This window comes from Euprymna scolopes, chromosome 9 (genome assembly GCF_053919585.1).
Source record: "Euprymna scolopes isolate OS-2025 chromosome 9, ASM5391958v1, whole genome shotgun sequence".
Lineage (NCBI taxonomy): Eukaryota > Metazoa > Mollusca > Cephalopoda > Sepiida > Sepiolidae > Euprymna > Euprymna scolopes.
The window spans coordinates 86,598,717-86,619,999 of record NC_136490.1 but is presented as its reverse complement, the minus strand read 5'-3'; the positions used below and the strand labels follow the sequence as shown (position 1 = coordinate 86,619,999).

Genomic DNA, 21,283 nt, shown 5'->3' with positions numbered 1-21,283 from the left:
TAAAATCATGAAAATGTAAAACAAAATAATTACATATGTTAAACATAATGAAGTAAATAAATCATCCTAATAGTGTAAGTATATCTGTGTTCATCTGTTTCTGGCTCCTATTCACTATGGTATGCAATCTAAAAATAGTTCCAACATGAACATTTAAAAATTAAAAAAATTTTAATGAATGCTAAAAGGAGTTAATGTTTAAAAGTTTTAAAAATAATTGTTAGAAAATATTAGCTTAAGTATGATTTTAGAAATGTTAAATATTTTCAATATTTTTTCTAACAGCAATTATGCAAGTCAATTTTGAATTGTAATGATTCAAATAAATATGATTAATTAAAAAAATTTACAAAGAAATGATTTTTTTTTATTCTAATGCAAAAAATACTTATTTAACATATTTTCTCCCATTTACAAAATTGTAAATAACATTAAATAAGATTTTCGGACTGACTTCCTCATCTTGGTTGTTATAGTCACAACGTTTCGGCCGTTTTGCCCTCCAGCCTTCATCAGGTGTTTTGTATCGAACTGGGGAACCGTTTGTTAGGAGTCTCGAACCCAACTCTTTATTATTATTACGGTTCCCCAGTTCGATACAAAACACCTGATGAAGGCCGGAGGGCAAAACGGCCAAAACGTTGTGATTATAACAACCAAGATGAGGAAGTCAGTCCGACAATCTCAATAAATGAAAACACCTCATCTCAAAAATACAGACAATTACTAACATTGAATAATTATTGTTCAAATGTAATTTTGTTTTTATTGAATAGAAATTGTTATATCATTTATTAAAAATAAATAAAATAATATATTTTTTACTATTTTAAAATGATTTTTAAAAATTTTTAAACTGATATTAGTATACCTATTAACTGCAGAGAGGAACATGGTGTCTAGTAAAAAATATATTTTGTGTCAAATAGTAGTAGTAATTTCTTTGTAGGCGAATAACACCTCCAACTGCCTCTTTGAGTCAATATAAAAAAAAATGAAATTACTATTCGCCAAATAGCCCAAGATGCCAAGATTAGTACACAGTCTGTGGAAACTATCATTCATGACCATTTGCATATGCATAAGGTGTCTGTCAGATGGATTCCCAGGTTGCTCACACCATTCCAGAAGCGAGAACGCGTTGAGTGCTCAAGGATGAATTTGGAGATGTGCCAAGAAGATGAGTCAAAGTTTTTCAAAAGACTGATTACACAGGATGAAACCTAGGTCTATCACTATGATTCAGAGACCAAAGCCCAGTCAATGCAGTGGAAACACTTGGACTCACCACCTCCAAAGAAGGCAAGGGTGCAGCCCTCCGCTGGCAAGGTCATTCTCACAGTCTTCTGAGACCAGGACGGAGTAGTGATGACAGATTTCCTGGCAAAGGGTACCACAATTACAGGAGCCTATTATGCTTCACTTTTGAGGAAATTAAGGGAAGCTATCAAAATCAAGAGGCGGGGCAAGATCAGCAAAGGTACCCTCTTCTTGCAGGACAATGTTCCGGTCCACAACTCGCATGTCGCCAAATCAGAAGCACAGGCGTGTGGTTATGAAATCCTCCCCCATCCTCCCTACTCTCCTGACCTTGCACCCTCTGGCTTTCACCTCTTCCCAGCCATGAAGTTGTTTTTGAAAGAAAAGCGTTTCCCAGATGATTCAGTCTTAATTTCTGAAGTCACGTCGTGGTTGGAGGACCAACCTGGGGTGTTCTACAAAAACGGTCTCTAGAGCTGCATCAAATGATGGGAGAAATGCATAACTCTGAGTAGTTTCTATGTAGAGAAAGACTAATAACTGTACCAAGTTTCCTTGCTCTACTGCTATGGGAAGTGGGTCAGGAGCATTACTTATTGCACGCCTCTTGTACCTGTATATATTATCCAGATGCAACATACTCTGTATGGCATTTTTTAAAGAACACTTCAAATATAGGTTCTATTTGTATAGCCTTGGAGAATAACTGTGGCTTTGTATACAATATCTTTGGTTTGGCATTTACCTTTGAGTTGGCAGTCAGTCTTATTGATACAATTTCAAGACTATTCCAAAACATTCTTTGTATTGCCAGCTATGGTTGCTTTACTGTAGCTGATAAAATTCTGTAAGCAACAATAACTTTTATAGTGTTTCTATTAAAAACTTTGTGTAATGCACAAGATTTGCAACATGCTTGAAAATGTAATATTTTAGTCTTCATCACCATATGACGGTGTAAATAATGTCATTTTCCTTCTATTCTTGTGCTGTTACTTTTTTCAGTTTTATACAAGTTTTATACAAATGTAGTAAGCAAAAATCAGGAACATAGATAGGAAATAATCAGTTTCACCCTGTACCGCCCACCTCTAGAAGAGAGGATTTCTTGGCTGTAATGACCGTAGAGAAAGAAGAAGGAGACAGAAAAAAGGTAGAAGAAAACTCGCTTCTCACAGATTTGTGGCTTGTCACAAAGAACAATCCAACCACCAGAACCACCTACACGCAATCTGTAGAACACTGCTTGACTGCTTCCCAGCGTTCTGCCTTTATAGCATCCGGGAATTATATATTTGCATAATCACGCGAGAGCACACGCGATTCTGCGAGAATTGCATGGGGTCCACGCCAATGGACGCCATTTTGGAACTCTCTTCCACTCTCTTCTCCTCGGCCCGCAACCCAAGAACAGACGTATCTGAGGTAAGCTCTTTATTTCCTCCCATTTTGGTCATTGCCAGTTCCGTTACAACAAGGTTGGATTTGTAACCACTTTTTTTTAGGACTGTTCACATATTTTTTGTAAGTCAGAGTGCATTTCTTTTAGTGCAATGACTTTTCAAATCATCACCTGACCTTTTGTTGAAATATATTTGAAATAGTAAAGAGGGTATGATTACAAAAAATTGGAATGTTCTATTTATAGACAGGAGTGATAAGAACTGACCAATCAAATGGAGCTACGCTCTGCTGGTAACTAATCAGAAACCGGAATCACTTCATGAAAGATAATGGATATTCTAGAATTCCAGGATATACTTTTTTGTTTTCACACAAGAAGGAACTTTTCTCTTCCGATTGGCTACCAACCAGAAACGCTATTCTTTGTCTGCAAGATTTTACAATTCAAAGCTTCTCTGGATTGATACTGCCATTTTGTTTGAAACAATATTTCTCTTCTCTTCTGAAACTAAAATGGCTTACAACTTAAAACTTGTTATCTAGCCTAAAATGATGGTAAATAATCATACTGTTTAACAAATTCATGAGCAACCTAGTACTAATCTGAACTTTTAAACTTATATCATTATTAAAAAAAAAAAAATGGATTTTAGAAACCATATCGAAATGCATCCATAAACCAGTTATGATATGTCCTATTCATGAAATTTTTATAATGCATAAAAGTAACACGTTTATAGAAGGCAGCAGCTCCAAGGGACAATAGATACGTCTGCAAGGGTGAGAAGTTTACTATGAAAGAAGAGTTGCATAATTCCTAAACTACATTTCTTTTGAATTATCATTGCATGAATCTACAATGATCAGAAACAATACAGGATGTTGCCTCAGATGTTATCTTAGTTGCCACTCTCAATCAGAATGGTCGTCAAGTTGCTTTCTTTCAGTAAGCAAGCAACATTACTCTTCAGTCAAAAAAGAAGCACATGCCATCAAAGCAGTGCGTAAATGGCATCACTACCTTATCAGTTCTGCCTTTAAACACATTACAGACCAACGTTCTGTAGCCTTCATGTATGACCTGAAATATTCAAGCAAAATCTTTATTTAAGAAGGTAGAACGCTGTAGAATCAAAATATTAGCCCTCACATTTGATTTAATATACCGTCTTGGTAAAGATAATGCAATCGCAGACACACTTTCTCAAGCAGTTTGCTCCTCGACTAATTCAACCAGTCTATGAAACCTACACGTTTTATTATATAATCCAGGCATCACACAAATGTCTCATTTTGTACGTCTGTGTAAACTCTCTTACTTCATCGAAGATGTTTGACGAACTATCGGGAACTGTTTCCTCTGTGCAGAATTAAAACCACAATTTTTTCATCACACGAATTTTAAGCTTGTAAAAGCAATACAACCATTTGAACGCTTTAAAGATCCTCTGCCATCTAATAGTCGAAACAACTATCTATTAACAATTGTTAACGAATACTACATTTCCCCTTTGCCTTTCCTTATCAACACAAAGTCAACTTTTCACTGTTTGATATACCTTCCTTTATTCACTCTGACAGAGTCCATCATTCCTTTCAACCGAACTAACAAATGTTTTGCATAGAAAGGGAATAGCAATGAGCTGCACAACTGCCTATAACCAGCAGGGAAATGACCAGGTAGAATGATTAAATGCCATGTTATGGAAAATGATATTGCTGGCATTGAAGTCACAAAGACTGCTGATTTCTTATTGGGAGTCAATTTTGCATGCTGTCTTACAATTCATTCATTCATTATTGTGTAATGTCACTAATGCTACACTTCACAAGCAAATATTCTACTACAATCGGAAATCAACATCTGGTATCTCTCTTCCCAGTCACCTTTTGAATCTAGGTTCGGTCCTGATGAAATGTAACATACGGTCATCCAAGTATGAACCCTTTGTCAACGAAGTAGTGTGGCTAGAATGCAACCCTCCCACGTTAGACTTCCAACCAAGAAGGGAGAAAACAGTGCTGTTGCATCAACTTACCACAAAACATGTAGCACCCAATACTAATGATTCTGTTATCTCACAGGAGACTTCATCTCAACAACCAGATGCCTCATTTGAATCTGGTGTATCCGAAGAACGTTGTGAAACTTCACAGACTGATACAACGTTTGATAAGAAGCTATCAGAACTCATCCTTAGACAACAGCGTGTCCATCCCTATCACCTAAGAAACAGAGATGCTTGAACCTTTGTATATAATTTTACAACCCCTCTCTGAACTCTTTTCACTTGGGATGAATATCATATTAGCATTGTTACTTTGTGTAAAATCTTAGCAATTTTTCATTCTTTCATTTCAGCATGCATACGTGTGATTTTAGATGAATAAAGTCTTATTTACTGGTTATCATTCGTCTTCTGTGTTCCGAATCGTTACAGTGACACACTTTATCTCTGATTTTTTTTTCTAATCAAATGTACTTTTTTCATTTTTATGCAGTTTCTCCATATAATGATTTTTGCTATTCGCATTTTCAGTAGAATAGATAATGGTCTGGTAGATTGTGGTTTTGTTCAACAATTAGTGTGTAAGCAGCAATTGATCCTTATTTTACAGTTACATTTTTTCTCAATTTTACTTTTCTTGTTTGTATCTGAATTATCAATATTTTTTATTTTATTTATATGTGTCAATTTTTTATTTTTTATTTTTATTTATGTGTGTCACTTTTTTATTTTTTATTTTTATTTATATGTGTCTCTTTTTTATTTTTTATTTTTATTTATGTGTCTCTTTTTTATTTTTTATTTTTATTTATGTGTCACTTTTTTATTTTTTATTTTTATTTATGTGTCACTTTTTTATTTTTTATTTTTATTTATGTGTCACTTTTTTATTTTTTATTTTTATTTATATGTGTCACTTTTTTATTTTTTATTTTTATTTATATGTGTCACTTTTTTATTTTTTATTTTTATTTATATGTGTCTCTTTTTTATTTTTTATTTTTATTTATGTGTCACTTTTTTATTTTTTATTTTTATTTATGTGTCACTTTTTTTATTTTTTATTTTTATTTATGTGTGTCACTTTTTTATTTTTTATTTTTATTTATATGTGTCACTTTTTTATTTTTTATTTTTATTTATATGTGTCACTTTTTTATTTTTTATTTTTATTTATATGTGTCACTCTTTTATTTTTTATTTTTATTTATATGTGTCTCTTTTTTATTTTTTATTTTTATTTATATGTGTCACTTTTTTATTTTTTATTTTTATTTATGTGTGTCAATTTTTTATTTTTATTTATGTGTCACTTTTTTATTTCTATTTATGTGTCACTTTTTTATTTTTTATTTTTATTTATGTGTGTCACTTTTTTATTTTTTATTTTTATTTATATGTGTCTCTTTTTTATTTTTTTATTTTTATTTATGTGTGTCACTTTTTTATTTTTATTTTTATTTATATGTGTCTCTTTTTTATTTTTTATTTATATGTGTCACTTTTTTATTTTTTATTTTTATTTATATGTGTCACTTTTTTATTTTTTTATTTTTATTCATGTGTCACTTTTTTATTTTTTATTTTTATTCATGTGTGTCACTTTTTTATTTTTATTTATATGTGTCACTTTTTTATTTTTTATTTTTATTTATGTGTGTCACTTTTTTATTTTTTATTTTTATTTATATGTGTCTCTTTTTTATTTTTTATTTTTATTTACATGTGTCTCTTTTTTATTTTCTATTTTTATTTATATGTGTCACTTTTTTATTTTTATTTATGTGTAACTTTTTTATTTTTTATTTTTATTTATATGTGTCTCTTTTTTATTTTTTATTTTTATTTATGTGTCACTTTTTTATTTTTTATTTTTATTTATGTGTCACTTTTTTATTTTTTATTTTTATTTATATGTGTCACTTTTTTATTTTTTATTTTTACTTATATGTGTCACTTTTTTATTTTTTATTTTTATTTATATGTGTCTCTTTTTTATTTTTTATTTTTATTTATGTGTCACTTTTTTATTTTTTTTTTTTATTTATATGTGTCACTTTTTTATTTTTTTATTTTTATTCATGTGTCACTTTTTTATTTTTTATTTTTATTCATGTGTGTCACTTTTTTATTTTTATTTATATGTGTCACTTTTTTATTTTTTATTTTTATTTACGTGTGTCACTTTTTTATTTTTTATTTTTATTTATATGTGTCACTTTTTTATTTTTTATTTTTATTTATGTGTGTCACTTTTTTATTTTTTATTTTTATTGATGTGTCACTTTTTTATTTTTTATTTTTATTTATGTGTCACTTTTTTATTTTTTATTTTTATTGATGTGTCACTTTTTTATTTTTTATTTTTATTTATGTGTCACTTTTTTATTTTTTATTTTTATTGATGTGTGTCACTTTTTTATTTTTTATTTTTATTTATATGTGTCAGTTTTTTATTTTTTATTTTTATTTATGTGTGTCACTTTTTATTTTTTATTTTTATTGATGTGTCACTTTTTTATTTTTTATTTTTATTTATGTGTCACTTTTTTATTTTTTATTTTTATTGATGTGTCACTTTTTTATTTTTTATTTTTATTTATGTGTCACTTTTTTATTTTTTATTTTTATTTATGTGTGTCACTTTTTTATTTTTTATTTTTATTTATATGTGTCTCTTTTTTATTTTTTATTTTTATTTACATGTGTCTCTTTTTTATTTTCTATTTTTATTTATATGTGTCACTTTTTTATTTTTATTTATGTGTCACTTTTTTATTTTTTATTTTTATTTATATGTGTCACTTTTTTATTTTTTATTTTTATTTATATGTGTCTCTTTTTTCTTTTTTATTTTTATTTATGTGTGTCTCTATTTTATTTTTTATTTTTATTTATATGTGTCACTTTTTTATTTTTTATTTTTATTTATATGTGTCTCTTTTTTATTTTTTATTTTTATTTATATGTGTCACTTTTTTATTTTTTATTTTTATTTATGTGTGTCACTTTTTTATTTTTTATTTTTATTTATGTGTGTCACTTTTTTATTTTTTATGTGTCTCTTTTTTATTTTTTATTTTTATTTATATGTGTCTCTTTTTTATTTTTATTTATATGTGTCACTTTTTTATTTTTTATTTTTATTTATATGTGTCACTTTTTAATTTTTTTATTTTTATTTATGTGTCACTTTTTTATTTTTTATTTATGTGTGTCACTTTTTTATTTTTTATTTTTATTTATATGTGTCTCTTTTTTCTTTTTTATTTTTATTTATGTGTGTCTCTATTTTATTTTTTATTTTTATTTATATGTGTCACTTTTTTATTTTTTATTTTTATTTATATGTGTCTCTTTTTTATTTTTTATTTTTATTTATATGTGTCACTTTTTTATTTTTTATTTTTATTTATGTGTGTCACTTTTTTATTTTTTATTTTTATTTATGTGTGTCACTTTTTTATTTTTTATGTGTCTCTTTTTTATTTTTTATTTTTATTTATATGTGTCTCTTTTTTATTTTTATTTATATGTGTCAGTTTTTTATTTTTTATTTTTATTTATGTGTGTCACTTTTTTATTTTTTATTTTTATTGATGTGTCACTTTTTTATTTTTTATTTTTATTTATGTGTCACTTTTTTATTTTTTATTTTTATTGATGTGTCACTTTTTTATTTTTTATTTTTATTTATGTGTCACTTTTTTATTTTTTATTTTTATTTATGTGTGTCACTTTTTTATTTTTTATTTTTATTTATATGTGTCTCTTTTTTATTTTTTATTTTTATTTACATGTGTCTCTTTTTTATTTTCTATTTTTATTTATATGTGTCACTTTTTTATTTTTATTTATGTGTCACTTTTTTATTTTTTATTTTTATTTATATGTGTCACTTTTTTATTTTTTATTTTTATTTATATGTGTCTCTTTTTTCTTTTTTATTTTTATTTATGTGTGTCTCTATTTTATTTTTTATTTTTATTTATATGTGTCACTTTTTTATTTTTTATTTTTATTTATATGTGTCTCTTTTTTATTTTTATTTATATGTGTCACTTTTTTATTTTTTATTTTTATTTATGTGTGTCACTTTTTTATTTTTTATTTTTATTTATGTGTGTCACTTTTTTATTTTTTATGTGTCTCTTTTTTATTTTTTATTTTTATTTATATGTGTCTCTTTTTTATTTTTATTTATATGTGTCACTTTTTTATTTTTTATTTTTATTTATATGTGTCACTTTTTAATTTTTTTATTTTTATTTATGTGTCACTTTTTTATTTTTTATTTATGTGTGTCACTTTTTTATTTTTATTTATATGTGTCACTTTTTTATTTTTTATTTTTATTTATGTGTGTCACTTTTTTATTTTTTATTTTTATTTATATGTGTCTCTTTTTTATTTTTTATTTTTATTTATATGTGTCACTTTTTTATTTTTTATTTTTATTGATGTGTCACTTTTTTATTTTTTATTTTTATTTATATGTGTCTCTTTTTATTTTTTATTTTTATTTATATGTGTCACTTTTTTATTTTTTATTTTTATTTATATGTGTCTCTTTTTATTTTTTATTTTTATTTATATGTGTCACTTTTTAATTTTTTTATTTTTATTTATGTGTCACTTTTTTATTTTTTATTTATGTGTGTCACTTTTTTATTTTTATTTATATGTGTCACTTTTTTATTTTTTATTTTTATTTATATGTGTCACTTTTTTATTTTTTATTTTTATTTATATGTGTCTCTTTTTTATTTTTTATTTTTATTTATATGTGTCACTTTTTTATTTTTTATTTTTATTGATGTGTCACTTTTTTATTTTTTATTTTTATTTATATGTGTCTCTTTTTATTTTTTATTTTTATTTATATGTGTCACTTTTTTATTTTTTATTTTTATTTATATGTGTCACTTTTTTATTTTTTTATTTTTATTTATGTGCCACTTTTTTATTTTTTATTTTTATTTATGTGTCACTTTTTTATTGTTTATTTTTATTTATGTGTGTCACTTTTTTATTTTTATTTATGTGTGTCACTTTTTTATTTTTTATTTTTAATTGTGTCACTTTTTTATTTTTTATTTTTATTTATATGTGTCACTTTTTTATTTTTTATTTTTATTTATGTGTGTCAATTTTTTATTTTTTATTTTTATTTATGTGTGTCACTTTTTTATTTTTATTTTTATTTATGTGTCTCTTTTTTCTTTTTTATTTTATTTGTCACTTTTTTATTCTTTATTTTTATTTATATGTATCACTTTTTTATTTTTTATTTTTATGTGTCACTTTTTTATTTTTTTATTTTTATTCATGTGTCACTTTTTTATTTTTTATTTTTATTCATGTGTGTCACTTTTTTATTTTTATTTATATGTGTCACTTTTTTATTTTTTATTTTTATTTATGTGTGTCACTTTTTTATTTTTTATTTTTATTTATATGTGTCAGTTTTTTATTTTTTATTTTTATTTATGTGTGTCACTTTTTTATTTTTTATTTTTATTGATGTGTCACTTTTTTATTTTTTATTTTTATTTATGTGTCACTTTTTTATTTTTTATTTTTATTGATGTGTCACTTTTTTATTTTTTATTTTTATTTATGTGTCACTTTTTTATTTTTTATTTTTATTGATGTGTGTCACTTTTTTATTTTTTATTTTTATTTATATGTGTCAGTTTTTTATTTTTTATTTTTATTTATGTGTGTCACTTTTTTATTTTTTATTTTTATTGATGTGTCACTTTTTTATTTTTTATTTTTATTTATGTGTCACTTTTTTATTTTTTATTTTTATTGATGTGTCACTTTTTTATTTTTTATTTTTATTTATGTGTCACTTTTTTATTTTTTATTTTTATTTATGTGTGTCACTTTTTTATTTTTTATTTTTATTTATATGTGTCTCTTTTTTATTTTTTATTTTTATTTACATGTGTCTCTTTTTTATTTTCTATTTTTATTTATATGTGTCACTTTTTTATTTTTATTTATGTGTCACTTTTTTATTTTTTATTTTTATTTATATGTGTCACTTTTTCATTTTTTATTTTTATTTATATGTGTCTCTTTTTTCTTTTTTATTTTTATTTATGTGTGTCTCTATTTTATTTTTTATTTTTATTTATATGTGTCACTTTTTTATTTTTTATTTTTATTTATATGTGTCTCTTTTTTATTTTTTATTTTTATTTATATGTGTCACTTTTTTATTTTTTATTTTTATTTATGTGTGTCACTTTTTTATTTTTTATTTTTATTTATGTGTGTCACTTTTTTATTTTTTATGTGTCTCTTTTTTATTTTTTATTTTTATTTATATGTGTCTCTTTTTTATTTTTATTTATATGTGTCACTTTTTTATTTTTTATTTTTATTTATATGTGTCACTTTTTAATTTTTTTATGTTTATTTATGTGTCACTTTTTTATTTTTTATTTATGTGTGTCACTTTTTTATTTTTATTTATATGTGTCACTTTTTTATTTTTTATTTTTATTTATGTGTGTCACTTTTTTATTTTTTATTTTTATTTATATGTGTCTCTTTTTTATTTTTTATTTTTATTTATATGTGTCACTTTTTTATTTTTTATTTTTATTGATGTGTCACTTTTTTATTTTTTATTTTTATTTATATGTGTCTCTTTTTATTTTTTATTTTTATTTATATGTGTCACTTTTTTATTTTTTATTTTTATTTATATGTGTCTCTTTTTATTTTTTATTTTTATTTATATGTGTCACTTTTTAATTTTTTTATTTTTATTTATGTGTCACTTTTTTATTTTTTATTTATGTGTGTCACTTTTTTATTTTTATTTATATGTGTCACTTTTTTATTTTTTATTTTTATTTATATGTGTCACTTTTTTATTTTTTATTTTTATTTATATGTGTCTCTTTTTTATTTTTTATTTTTATTTATATGTGTCACTTTTTTATTTTTTATTTTTATTGATGTGTCACTTTTTTATTTTTTATTTTTATTTATATGTGTCTCTTTTTATTTTTTATTTTTATTTATATGTGTCACTTTTTTATTTTTTATTTTTATTTATATGTGTCACTTTTTTATTTTTTTATTTTTATTTATGTGCCACTTTTTTATTTTTTATTTTTATTTATGTGTCACTTTTTTATTGTTTATTTTTATTTATGTGTGTCACTTTTTTATTTTTATTTATGTGTGTCACTTTTTTATTTTTTATTTTTAATTGTGTCACTTTTTTATTTTTTATTTTTATTTATATGTGTCACTTTTTTATTTTTTATTTTTATTTATGTGTGTCAATTTTTTATTTTTTATTTTTATTTATGTGTGTCACTTTTTTATTTTTATTTTTATTTATGTGTCTCTTTTTTCTTTTTTATTTTATTTGTCACTTTTTTATTCTTTATTTTTATTTATATGTATCACTTTTTTATTTTTTATTTTTATTTATATGTGTCACATTTTTATTTTTTATTTTTATTTATGTGTCACTTCTTTATTTTTTATTTATATGTGTCACTTTTTTATTTTTTATTTTTATTTATATGTGTCACTTTTTTTATTTTTTATTTTTATTTATATGGGTCACTTTTTTATTTTTTATTTTTATTGATGTGTCATTTTTTTATTTTTTATTTTTATTTATGTGTGTCACTTTTTTATTTTTTATTTTTATTTATGTGTGTCACTTTGTTATTTTTATTTATGTGTGTCACTTTTTTATTTTTTATTTTTAATTGTGTCACTTTTTGTATTTTTTTATTTTTATTTATATGTGTCACTTTTTTATTTTTTATTTTTATTTATATGTGTCACTTTTTTATTTTTTATTTTTATTTATGTGTCACTTTTTTATTTTTTATTTTTGTGTATGTGTCATTTTTTTATTTTTTATTTTTATTTATGCGTGTCACTTTTTTATTTTTTATTTTTATTTATATGTGTCTCTTTTTTATTTTTTATTTTTATTTATGCGTGTCTATTTTTTATTTTTATTTATGTGTGTCTCTTTTTTATTTTTTATTTATATTTATATGTGTCACTTTTTTATTTTTTATTTTTATTTATGTGTCACTTTTTTATTTTTTTATTTATATTTATGTGTGTCACTTTTTTTTTTATTTTTAGTTATGTGTGTCACTTTTTTATTTTTATTTACATGTGTCTCTTTTTTATTTTTTATTTTTATTTATATGTGTCACTTTTTTATTTTTTATTTATATGTGTCACTTTTTGATTTTTTATTTTTATTTATATGTGTCACTTTTTTTATTGTTTATTTTTATTTATGTGTGTCACTTTTTTATTTTTTATTTTTATTTATGTGTCACTTTTTTATTTTTTATTTTTATTAATGTGTGTCACTTTGTTATTTTTATTTATGTGTGTCACTTTTTTATTTTTTATTTTTAATTGTGTCACTTTTGTATTTTTTTATTTTTATTTATATGTGTCACTTTTTTATTTTTTATTTTTATTTATATGTGTCACTTTTTTATTTTTTATTTTTATTTATGTGTCACTTTTTTATTTTTTATTTTTGTGTATGTGTCATTTTTTTATTTTTTATTTTTATTTATGTGTGTCACTTTTTTATTTTTTATTTTTATTTATATGTGTCTCTTTTTTATTTTTTATTTTTATTTATGCGTGTCTATTTTTGATTTTTATTTATGTGTGTCTCTTTTTTATTTTTTATTTATATTTATATGTGTCACTTTTTTATTTTTTATTTATATTTATATGTGTCACTTTTTTATTTTTTATTTTTATTTATGTGTCACTTTTTTATTTTTTTATTTTTATTTATGTGTGTCACTTTTTTTTATTTTTAGTTATGTGTGTCACTTTTTTATTTTTATTTACATGTGTCTCTTTTTTATTTTTTATTTTTATTTATATGTGTCACTTTCTTATTTTTTATTTTCATGTATGTGTGTCACTTTTTTATTTTTTATTTATGTGTCACTTTTTTATTTTTTATTTATGTGTCACTTTTTTATTTTCTATTTATGTGTCACTTTTTTATTTTTTATTTTTATTTATACGTGTCACTTTTTTAGTTTTTATTTTTATTTATGTGTGTCTCTTTTTTATTTTTTATTTTTATTTATATGTCAATTTTTTATTTTTTATTTTTATTTATATGTGTCACTTTTTAATTTTTTATTTTTATTTATATGTGTCACTTTTTTATTTTTTATTTTTATTTATATGTGTCACTTTTTTATTTTTTATTTTTATTTATATGTGTCAATTTTTTATTTTTTATTTTTATTTATGTGTCACTTTTTTATTGTTTATTTTTATTTATGTGTCACTTTTTTATTGTTTATTTTTATTTATGTGTCACTTTTTTATTGTTTATTTTTATTTATGTGTGTCACTTTTTTATTTTTTATTTTTAATTGTGTCACTTTTTATTTTTTATTTTTATTTATGTGTCACTTTTTTTTTATTTATATGTGTCTCTTTTTTATTTTTTATTTTTATTTATGTGTCACTTTTTAATGTTTATTTTTATTTATGTGTGTCACTTTTTTATTTTTTATTTTTATTTATGTGTGTCACTTTTTTATTTTTATTTTTATTTATGTGTCTCTTTTTTCTTTTTTATTTTTATTTATTTGTCACTTTTTTATTCTTTATTTTTATTTATATGTATCACTTTTTTATTTTTTATTTTTATTTATATGTGTCACTTTTTTATTTTTTATTTTTATTTATATGTGTCACTTTTTTATTTTTTATTTTTATTTATGTGTGTCACTTTTTTATTTTTTATTTTTTATTTTTATTTATATGTGTCACTTTTTTATTTTTTATTTTTATTTATATGTGTCTCTTTTTTATTTTTTATTTTTATTTATATGTGTCACTTTTTTATTTTTTATTTTTATTTATATGTGTCTCTTTTTTATTTTTTATTTTTATTTATATGTGTCTCTTTTTTATTTTTTATTTTTATTTATATGTGTCACTTTTTTATTTTTTATTTTTATTTATGTGTGTCACTTTTTTATTTTTTATTTTTATTTATGTGTGTCAATTTTTTGTTTTTAACACATATAAATAAAATATTTACACATATAAATAAAATAAAAAATATTGATAATTCAGACAAACATGAAAAGTAAAATTGAGAAAAAATGTATGTGTCACTTTTTTATTTTTTATTTTTATTTATATGTGTCACTTTTTTATTTTTTATTTTTATTTATATGTGTCACTTTTTTATTTTTTATTTATGTGTCACTTTTTTATTTTTTTATTTTTATGTGTCTCTTTTATATTTTTTATTTTTATTTATATGTGTCACTTTTTTATTTTTTTTTTTATTTATATGTGTCACTTTTTTATTTTTTTTTTATTTATATGTGTCACTTTTTTATTTTTTATTTTTATTTATGTGTATCACTTTTTTATGTTTATTTTTATTTATATGTGTCACTTTTTTATTTTTTATTTTTATTTATAGGTGTCTATTTTTTATTTTTATTTATGTGTCACTTTTTTATTTTTTTATTGTTTTATTTTTATTTATATGTGTCACTTTTTTATTTTTATTTATATGTGTCACTTTTTTATTTTTTATTTATGTGTCTCTTTTTTATTTTTTATTTTTATTTATGTGTCTCTTTTTTATTTTTTTTTTTTATTTATATGTGTCACTTTTTTATTTTTATTTTTATTCATGTCTGTCACTTTTTTATTTTTTATTTTTATTTATGTGTCTCTTTTTTATTTTTTATTTTTATTTATGTGCCACTTTTTTATTTTTTATTTTTATTTATATGTGTCTCTTTTTTATTTTTTATTTTTATTTATGTGCCACTTTTTTATTTTTATTTATATGTGTCACTTTTTATTTTTATTTATATGTGTCACTTTTTATTTTTATGTGTCACTTTTTTATTTTTTTATTTATATGTGTCACTTTTTCTTCCAAATTTAACTTTACTAGCATCATTTAATATTTTATTATTTAAAAAATTAAAATTATTTGAAAGTATAAATTAAAAGAAAGGAAGCGAACATTTAATTACTAATATGCAAATTAAGTTCATCTTCCAAACCACATTTTTAGTTCAGTTATTGACATTTATGCAGATAACACAACCATTTATGACAGCACTTCAAAGAACATTAATGATGAAGATATCTGTTTCTTCTGATCTGGAGCATGTAGTACAATGGGAATAAACACAGCTGGTTATTTTTAATCTAAAATCAAGTTTTTGTCTTTTCACTACTAATGCTAATATCCTCATTTTGTCCCATTGGAAATGAATGGCTCTCTCCTTGAAGAAGACACCTGCTTTGATAAGTTCCTAGGACTGACCTTCATGTCAGATCTCAAATGGAAGGCTTATATCAAATCTGTTGTTAAGGTCACTGGAAAAATGGTTGAATCTTTCTACTCTTCAAAAAAGTAATCTCATATCTGTATAAAAGTCAAATAGATAACTGCAGCTCAGAACACTCTTTCATGCATTGACAGAGTACAAAACCGACTTTGAAATCTAATGGGATATGTCCTCTTCTCTTCCCTACACCTTCTTCCTCACAAAAGAGACATTGGTAGTTTTTCTCTGCACAATCCTTATTTTTATGGTCAGTGCTTGACTGAGCTCCAATGCATGGTTCTAAACCTGTAAAACATTTATAACAAGAACTTGTCTAATTACAACAACAGTAGCTAAATTTCTTTTTTTCTCTCTGTGTACCTTAAAGTAAATGGAATTTCCATGTGAAGCTTCTTTCAAAAACCTATCCATGTCTGGAATACAATACCAAGGGGCTGCTTCTCAGCCGACTACAGCATGGTTGTTTTCAAGTATTGTTGAGCCATGCTCTTAAATAATCTAATTTTTGGCCAATTTCAACTATTGTTACTACTCCTCACTGTGTTGTTTCACTGGCCATCCTGACAAATTCATTAACCCTTATCATTGAGGTGGCCTATGATATATATATATATATATATATATATATATATATATATATATATATATATATATATATATATATATATGAGAGAAAGAGAGAGATAGTGAACTCATTTTGCAAAACAACACGAAAAAATGTTTCAAACATTTTAACTCAATACATTATCAGTCAATTTGTTTTTCTGTAATTCCATGTACAAAGTGCATAAAAAATATTCTTTAGAGAAAATTCAATTATTTTTAGTAAAATTAGGGTTAGTAATATTAGGAATTCTCTTAGACACTGATTTTCTGTATTCCACCATTATTTTTATGGTACATTTTAGACTTAGCTCCAATATTTGGTTTTCTCTGTAAAACATTCACAACAAGAACTGCCATTGCAAATAGATTTCTTTTCTTCTTTTATGTGTCCAAAACAAGACTTTCATGAACAAAGTTTGTTTCCAAGAACTTTTATCAGTTGAACATATCATGGTACTGCTTTGTTGTTGACTGCAACATATTTATCTTCAATTCAACAACTACTTGTTGAACTTTTAAATAATAAAATTCTGCCCATTCCATTCATTGTTTCGAATCCTCTCATAGTGCTGTTCATCATCCTATTGACAATCTCCTTAATCCTTATTTTCTAGTGACTTTTGACCATACTGAACTGAATTGAAGCAGCATTCATCATAGACAGGTTGAAACAGCTTCCTCCAAAGGCGGAAATTTCATGGGAATATCAAATTCACAAGTGGTCCCCAGTAATAGTTTGCTTTCTTCAATTTCAATTCTCGCATAAAGATTTCTTTTTTTTTTAATTCTGGCTTTTGTTTATATTATTTTGATGAAGATTTAGTGTATTCAATTGAAACTACATCACAATTCTCAAATATATTTTTAATTACGAAACAGTATTATTGTCCTCAGTAATACATTAAAATGTAATTATACACTTATAAGCTACATCATTAAAAGAACAGGTTCAATGTGAATAAAAAATATATCAATATTAGAGTTTCTATAATTTAGTTGATTCCTATCATAAAAAGAAAATTAGAGCAAAGATAGTGAAAAAAAAATGATTCATTGATAAAAACATGAATCCACAAGTGAATGAATATTGTGTCTGGTCACATGACCTTAATAGTTGAAGTTCATCATAGAAACATTTTTCTTCATTCATGAATCATGAAAGACGAAAATTGGAAATTACCAAATTCATAAAACGTGTTTATTTTCTATTTTTTTTTTTTTTTACAATCAGTACAAATTTTAATTTTAAAAATACTGAGTTTCTCAATTTTTGCTTTTATTTTTTATTTTTTTCATTGAGTTAAATAACTCCACATGATGTAAATTTATTGAAAAAATTATATATTATATAAATATAGATAAAATTATAAATTATATAATGATTTCAACATCATTTTTACTTATGAAGCAATAAGCATGTGCTATATGTAAGGCTTATTGTTTGTTTTTTTATTTTTAATCATCTGATTGTCTAATTGATTTATCATTCTTCTTTAGATTGGCTGTTGCTACAAATATTTGTTTTCGTTTAACGTGTTTTTTTTTTATATTTTTGTACTCATAACTGTTAAACATGCTGCTTTTAAAGACCTCGAGATTTACCCGTGACCACCGCCATCATTTTATTATTATTATTATTATTATTATTATTATTTGTACACAAACCAAGTAATTTGAATTGAACAATATTAGTGACAATACAAAGATTTTTTTTTTCTTTTTGTTACAAAAGTAATGTTTGTTTATTTTTTTGCATAAAATGATGAAATTTTCAGTACCATACAGTCATGGGGATTAAAAACAACATGAATTTAGATAATGAACCAATGTATGAATTGTGTGTTATTTGATGCAAAGAAGAAACTAAGACAAAACGGCAAAAATATAACATAATAATAATAATACCGTGGAGTACTTGATCAGTCACTTTTGTTTAGTATACGAAAATATACTCGGGAGTGATAGAGGGCGACAACAAACGGGGGTGGTGTAAATACACGTTATACCAGCAGAAAGAAATATTTCAAATAAGTGCGCATAGAATTTTAAATCACAACTACAGGATACAATTTTCTGGAATCAAAATACATTCGACTTAATTAGAAAGTTGACAATAAGAGGAGAGAGATATTCACATTGGAGGAAATTGATTGCAGTGCTGGCTGCGCTCTGCGTGCGTTTAACGTCCGCGTTCAAAGAAGGCAAACGTTTTTTACGGACACTTTTCTTTGCTTATCAATAATTCATGAATATTTTTACTAATTTCTTATTAAAAAATTAGAAATTGTTTTAGGCAGATATATTAAATTATCACACAAACATACACGTGTATGTAATCATAATACTGACATCATCAAGTGTGTACAGCTGTCTGTAGCAGCATAAACACACAAGAGGTATTAAATAGCGAAGTAGACATAAATACACAATCTACACATTACAGTGTCTCGTTGAATGGATCCAATATTACACTATATCAGGAAGAATAAATAATGCTTTGAGACCTACAGTATCCCAGAACTAACATAGGTGTTCTTAACGATTAATAACACAACAGTACTCTCTTTTTTCGTGTTGGATTCATTTTTTCCGATCTTTATATTTTGTCCCAATTTTCGTTGTATCGAAGCGATTTTGGATTAGTATTGTTTTTATATATATTTATTTAATATCGTGTGGTTGTCGATGTAAGGTGGTTGGCTGGAGAAGGAACCAGTGCAGCCCAAGGACAGTGGTGAGTGAACACGTAGTTGGTTGCAGAAGAAATTGAAGGGCCCACCACCAGACAAAGCGCATATTTTGTATCGACATTGTTACATATGCTTATAACACAAGAAATGAGGTTATATTTGACAACTATCATTTATTGAGACTGAGCAAGAACAGAATTTAGTTGTTTTTGTGTTTACTACAAGTACATAAAAACGACATCCTTGAAAAAAGAGACAGTTCGAGGTAGACTGGCTGCTCTCTCTCTCTCTCTCTCTCTCTCTCTCTCTCTCTCTCTCTCTCTCTCTCTCTCTCTCTCTCTCTACACACACACACACACACACACTCCTGTCTAAATGGAGAACTCGTCAGCAGAACGGTGGCGGATACCGTCAATAACACCTCTCTCTCTCTCTCTCTCTCTCTCTCTCTCGTCTCGTCTCGTCTCGTAAGTAATAGACTTACTGCAAGCCGTAGTTGGCAAAGATCAGTTCTTTAAGGTTAAAAATATAATTGTTAATAAAAGATGTCTACATGTGGCATAAACTACGGACACGACAGAGTATTTTCGAGATATCCAGGAAACCAATCACCACCTCCAACTCACTGTTTACAAACTGGTCTATAGATATAGGTGTATATGTGTGATACTATGTAACTGGTGGAACGTTACTTACTCCTCTTCCGATGGGGCCGACGTCAGGGCTGTGTCCACCTGTTCTTCCGTTCTTTCAACGTCGGCGGAAAACGGATCGAAGTCTTCTTGCTGCAAGGTACTATTGGAATTATCAACGGTGTGTTTCAACTCCGCCATTCTCCCTCATGGCACAAGTCCGCACCTACGAATAGTAACCGTGTTCATTGGCTGATTTCTCGACCAATCACACAACACCGCTGCTGCTGTTTGTAATATTTCTCGTACTCTTGAATACTTAAATAACAAACAATGTAGAATGTTTTGGCTTGTGTAGGTTTTACTTGAGTAAAATATAACAGTTGCTTATTAGTACTCCATTGATTCTACAACTCTTGTTATAGTATTATATAAACATTCAATCGTTACTGCCTTCCATACCATTCAGATGAAGCACTACATACAATAAAAGTGCAGTTCTCTAGAAATGGATTTGTTTTCTTTATTGTTTCTCTTAACAACGATAAAAATATTTTGAGAGCTGAAACTTAGTGTGAAAATATAATTAGATTTTTTGTGTGATAATACAACTGAGAACAATTAAAATATAAAATGCAACCATTTTTATTTCTAAATAATTAGCCATTATTTGTGCGTTGAGATATTTTTCGGCGAATAATATATCTATATTCTCAGAAGTTACAAATGTCATAAATTATACGTAACTAGTTTCGTTTAATTAGTAACACTAAATAGACAACTGTTAGTGTTCTGTTACGTATATGATATTTTTACAACTTATAAAATATTTCTCTAGATAAAAATAAAGAAAAAAGTTTTGGCCAGTCATTAATTAGAAATTTCTAGATCAATGTTGAGATCGTATGCCTAAACATAATTGCCATATAAAAAAATGTGTTTTGACGATAAAAATGGATTTAAGTTATCTCTACTTAAATATAAAAAATATAAACGGCATTGTGTGTGTGTGTGTGTGTGTGTGTGTGTGTGTGTGTGTGTGTGTGTGTGTGTGTGTGTGTGTGTGTGTGAGAGAGAGAGAGAGAGAGTGTTCCATATGGACTCTGAAACAGCTGGGCCGATTTTTTAATTCCATCCAAATGTACTTTATGTGTTCTTTGATAGGTTTTGTATCGGAATGCTTCCGATAAGTATCGATAATCAAAATAACCTGATTAAAGAAGGGGATGTCCGATTTTGACAACCGCACACAGAAGGGTCCGGCAATCCGGCATATAAAATAAACAGTAGATTCTTTGATAAGA

At 24.1% G+C, this 21,283-nt stretch overlaps 1 protein-coding gene across 1 annotated transcript in view; it reads right to left on the bottom strand.

Annotated features, from left to right (window-relative positions):
- Window positions 1-20,299, bottom strand: part of LOC145284756 (ras GTPase-activating protein 1-like) — a 125,810-nt gene extending 105,511 nt beyond the window's left edge. The window contains exon 1 of the mRNA XM_080133722.1: window positions 20,044-20,299. Within this exon, the coding sequence (XP_079989848.1) occupies window positions 20,044-20,180 (137 nt within the window). The 5' untranslated portion in view covers window positions 20,181-20,299. The remainder of the gene's footprint in view (window positions 1-20,043) is intronic.
- Window positions 20,300-21,283: the final 984 nt, after the last annotated feature.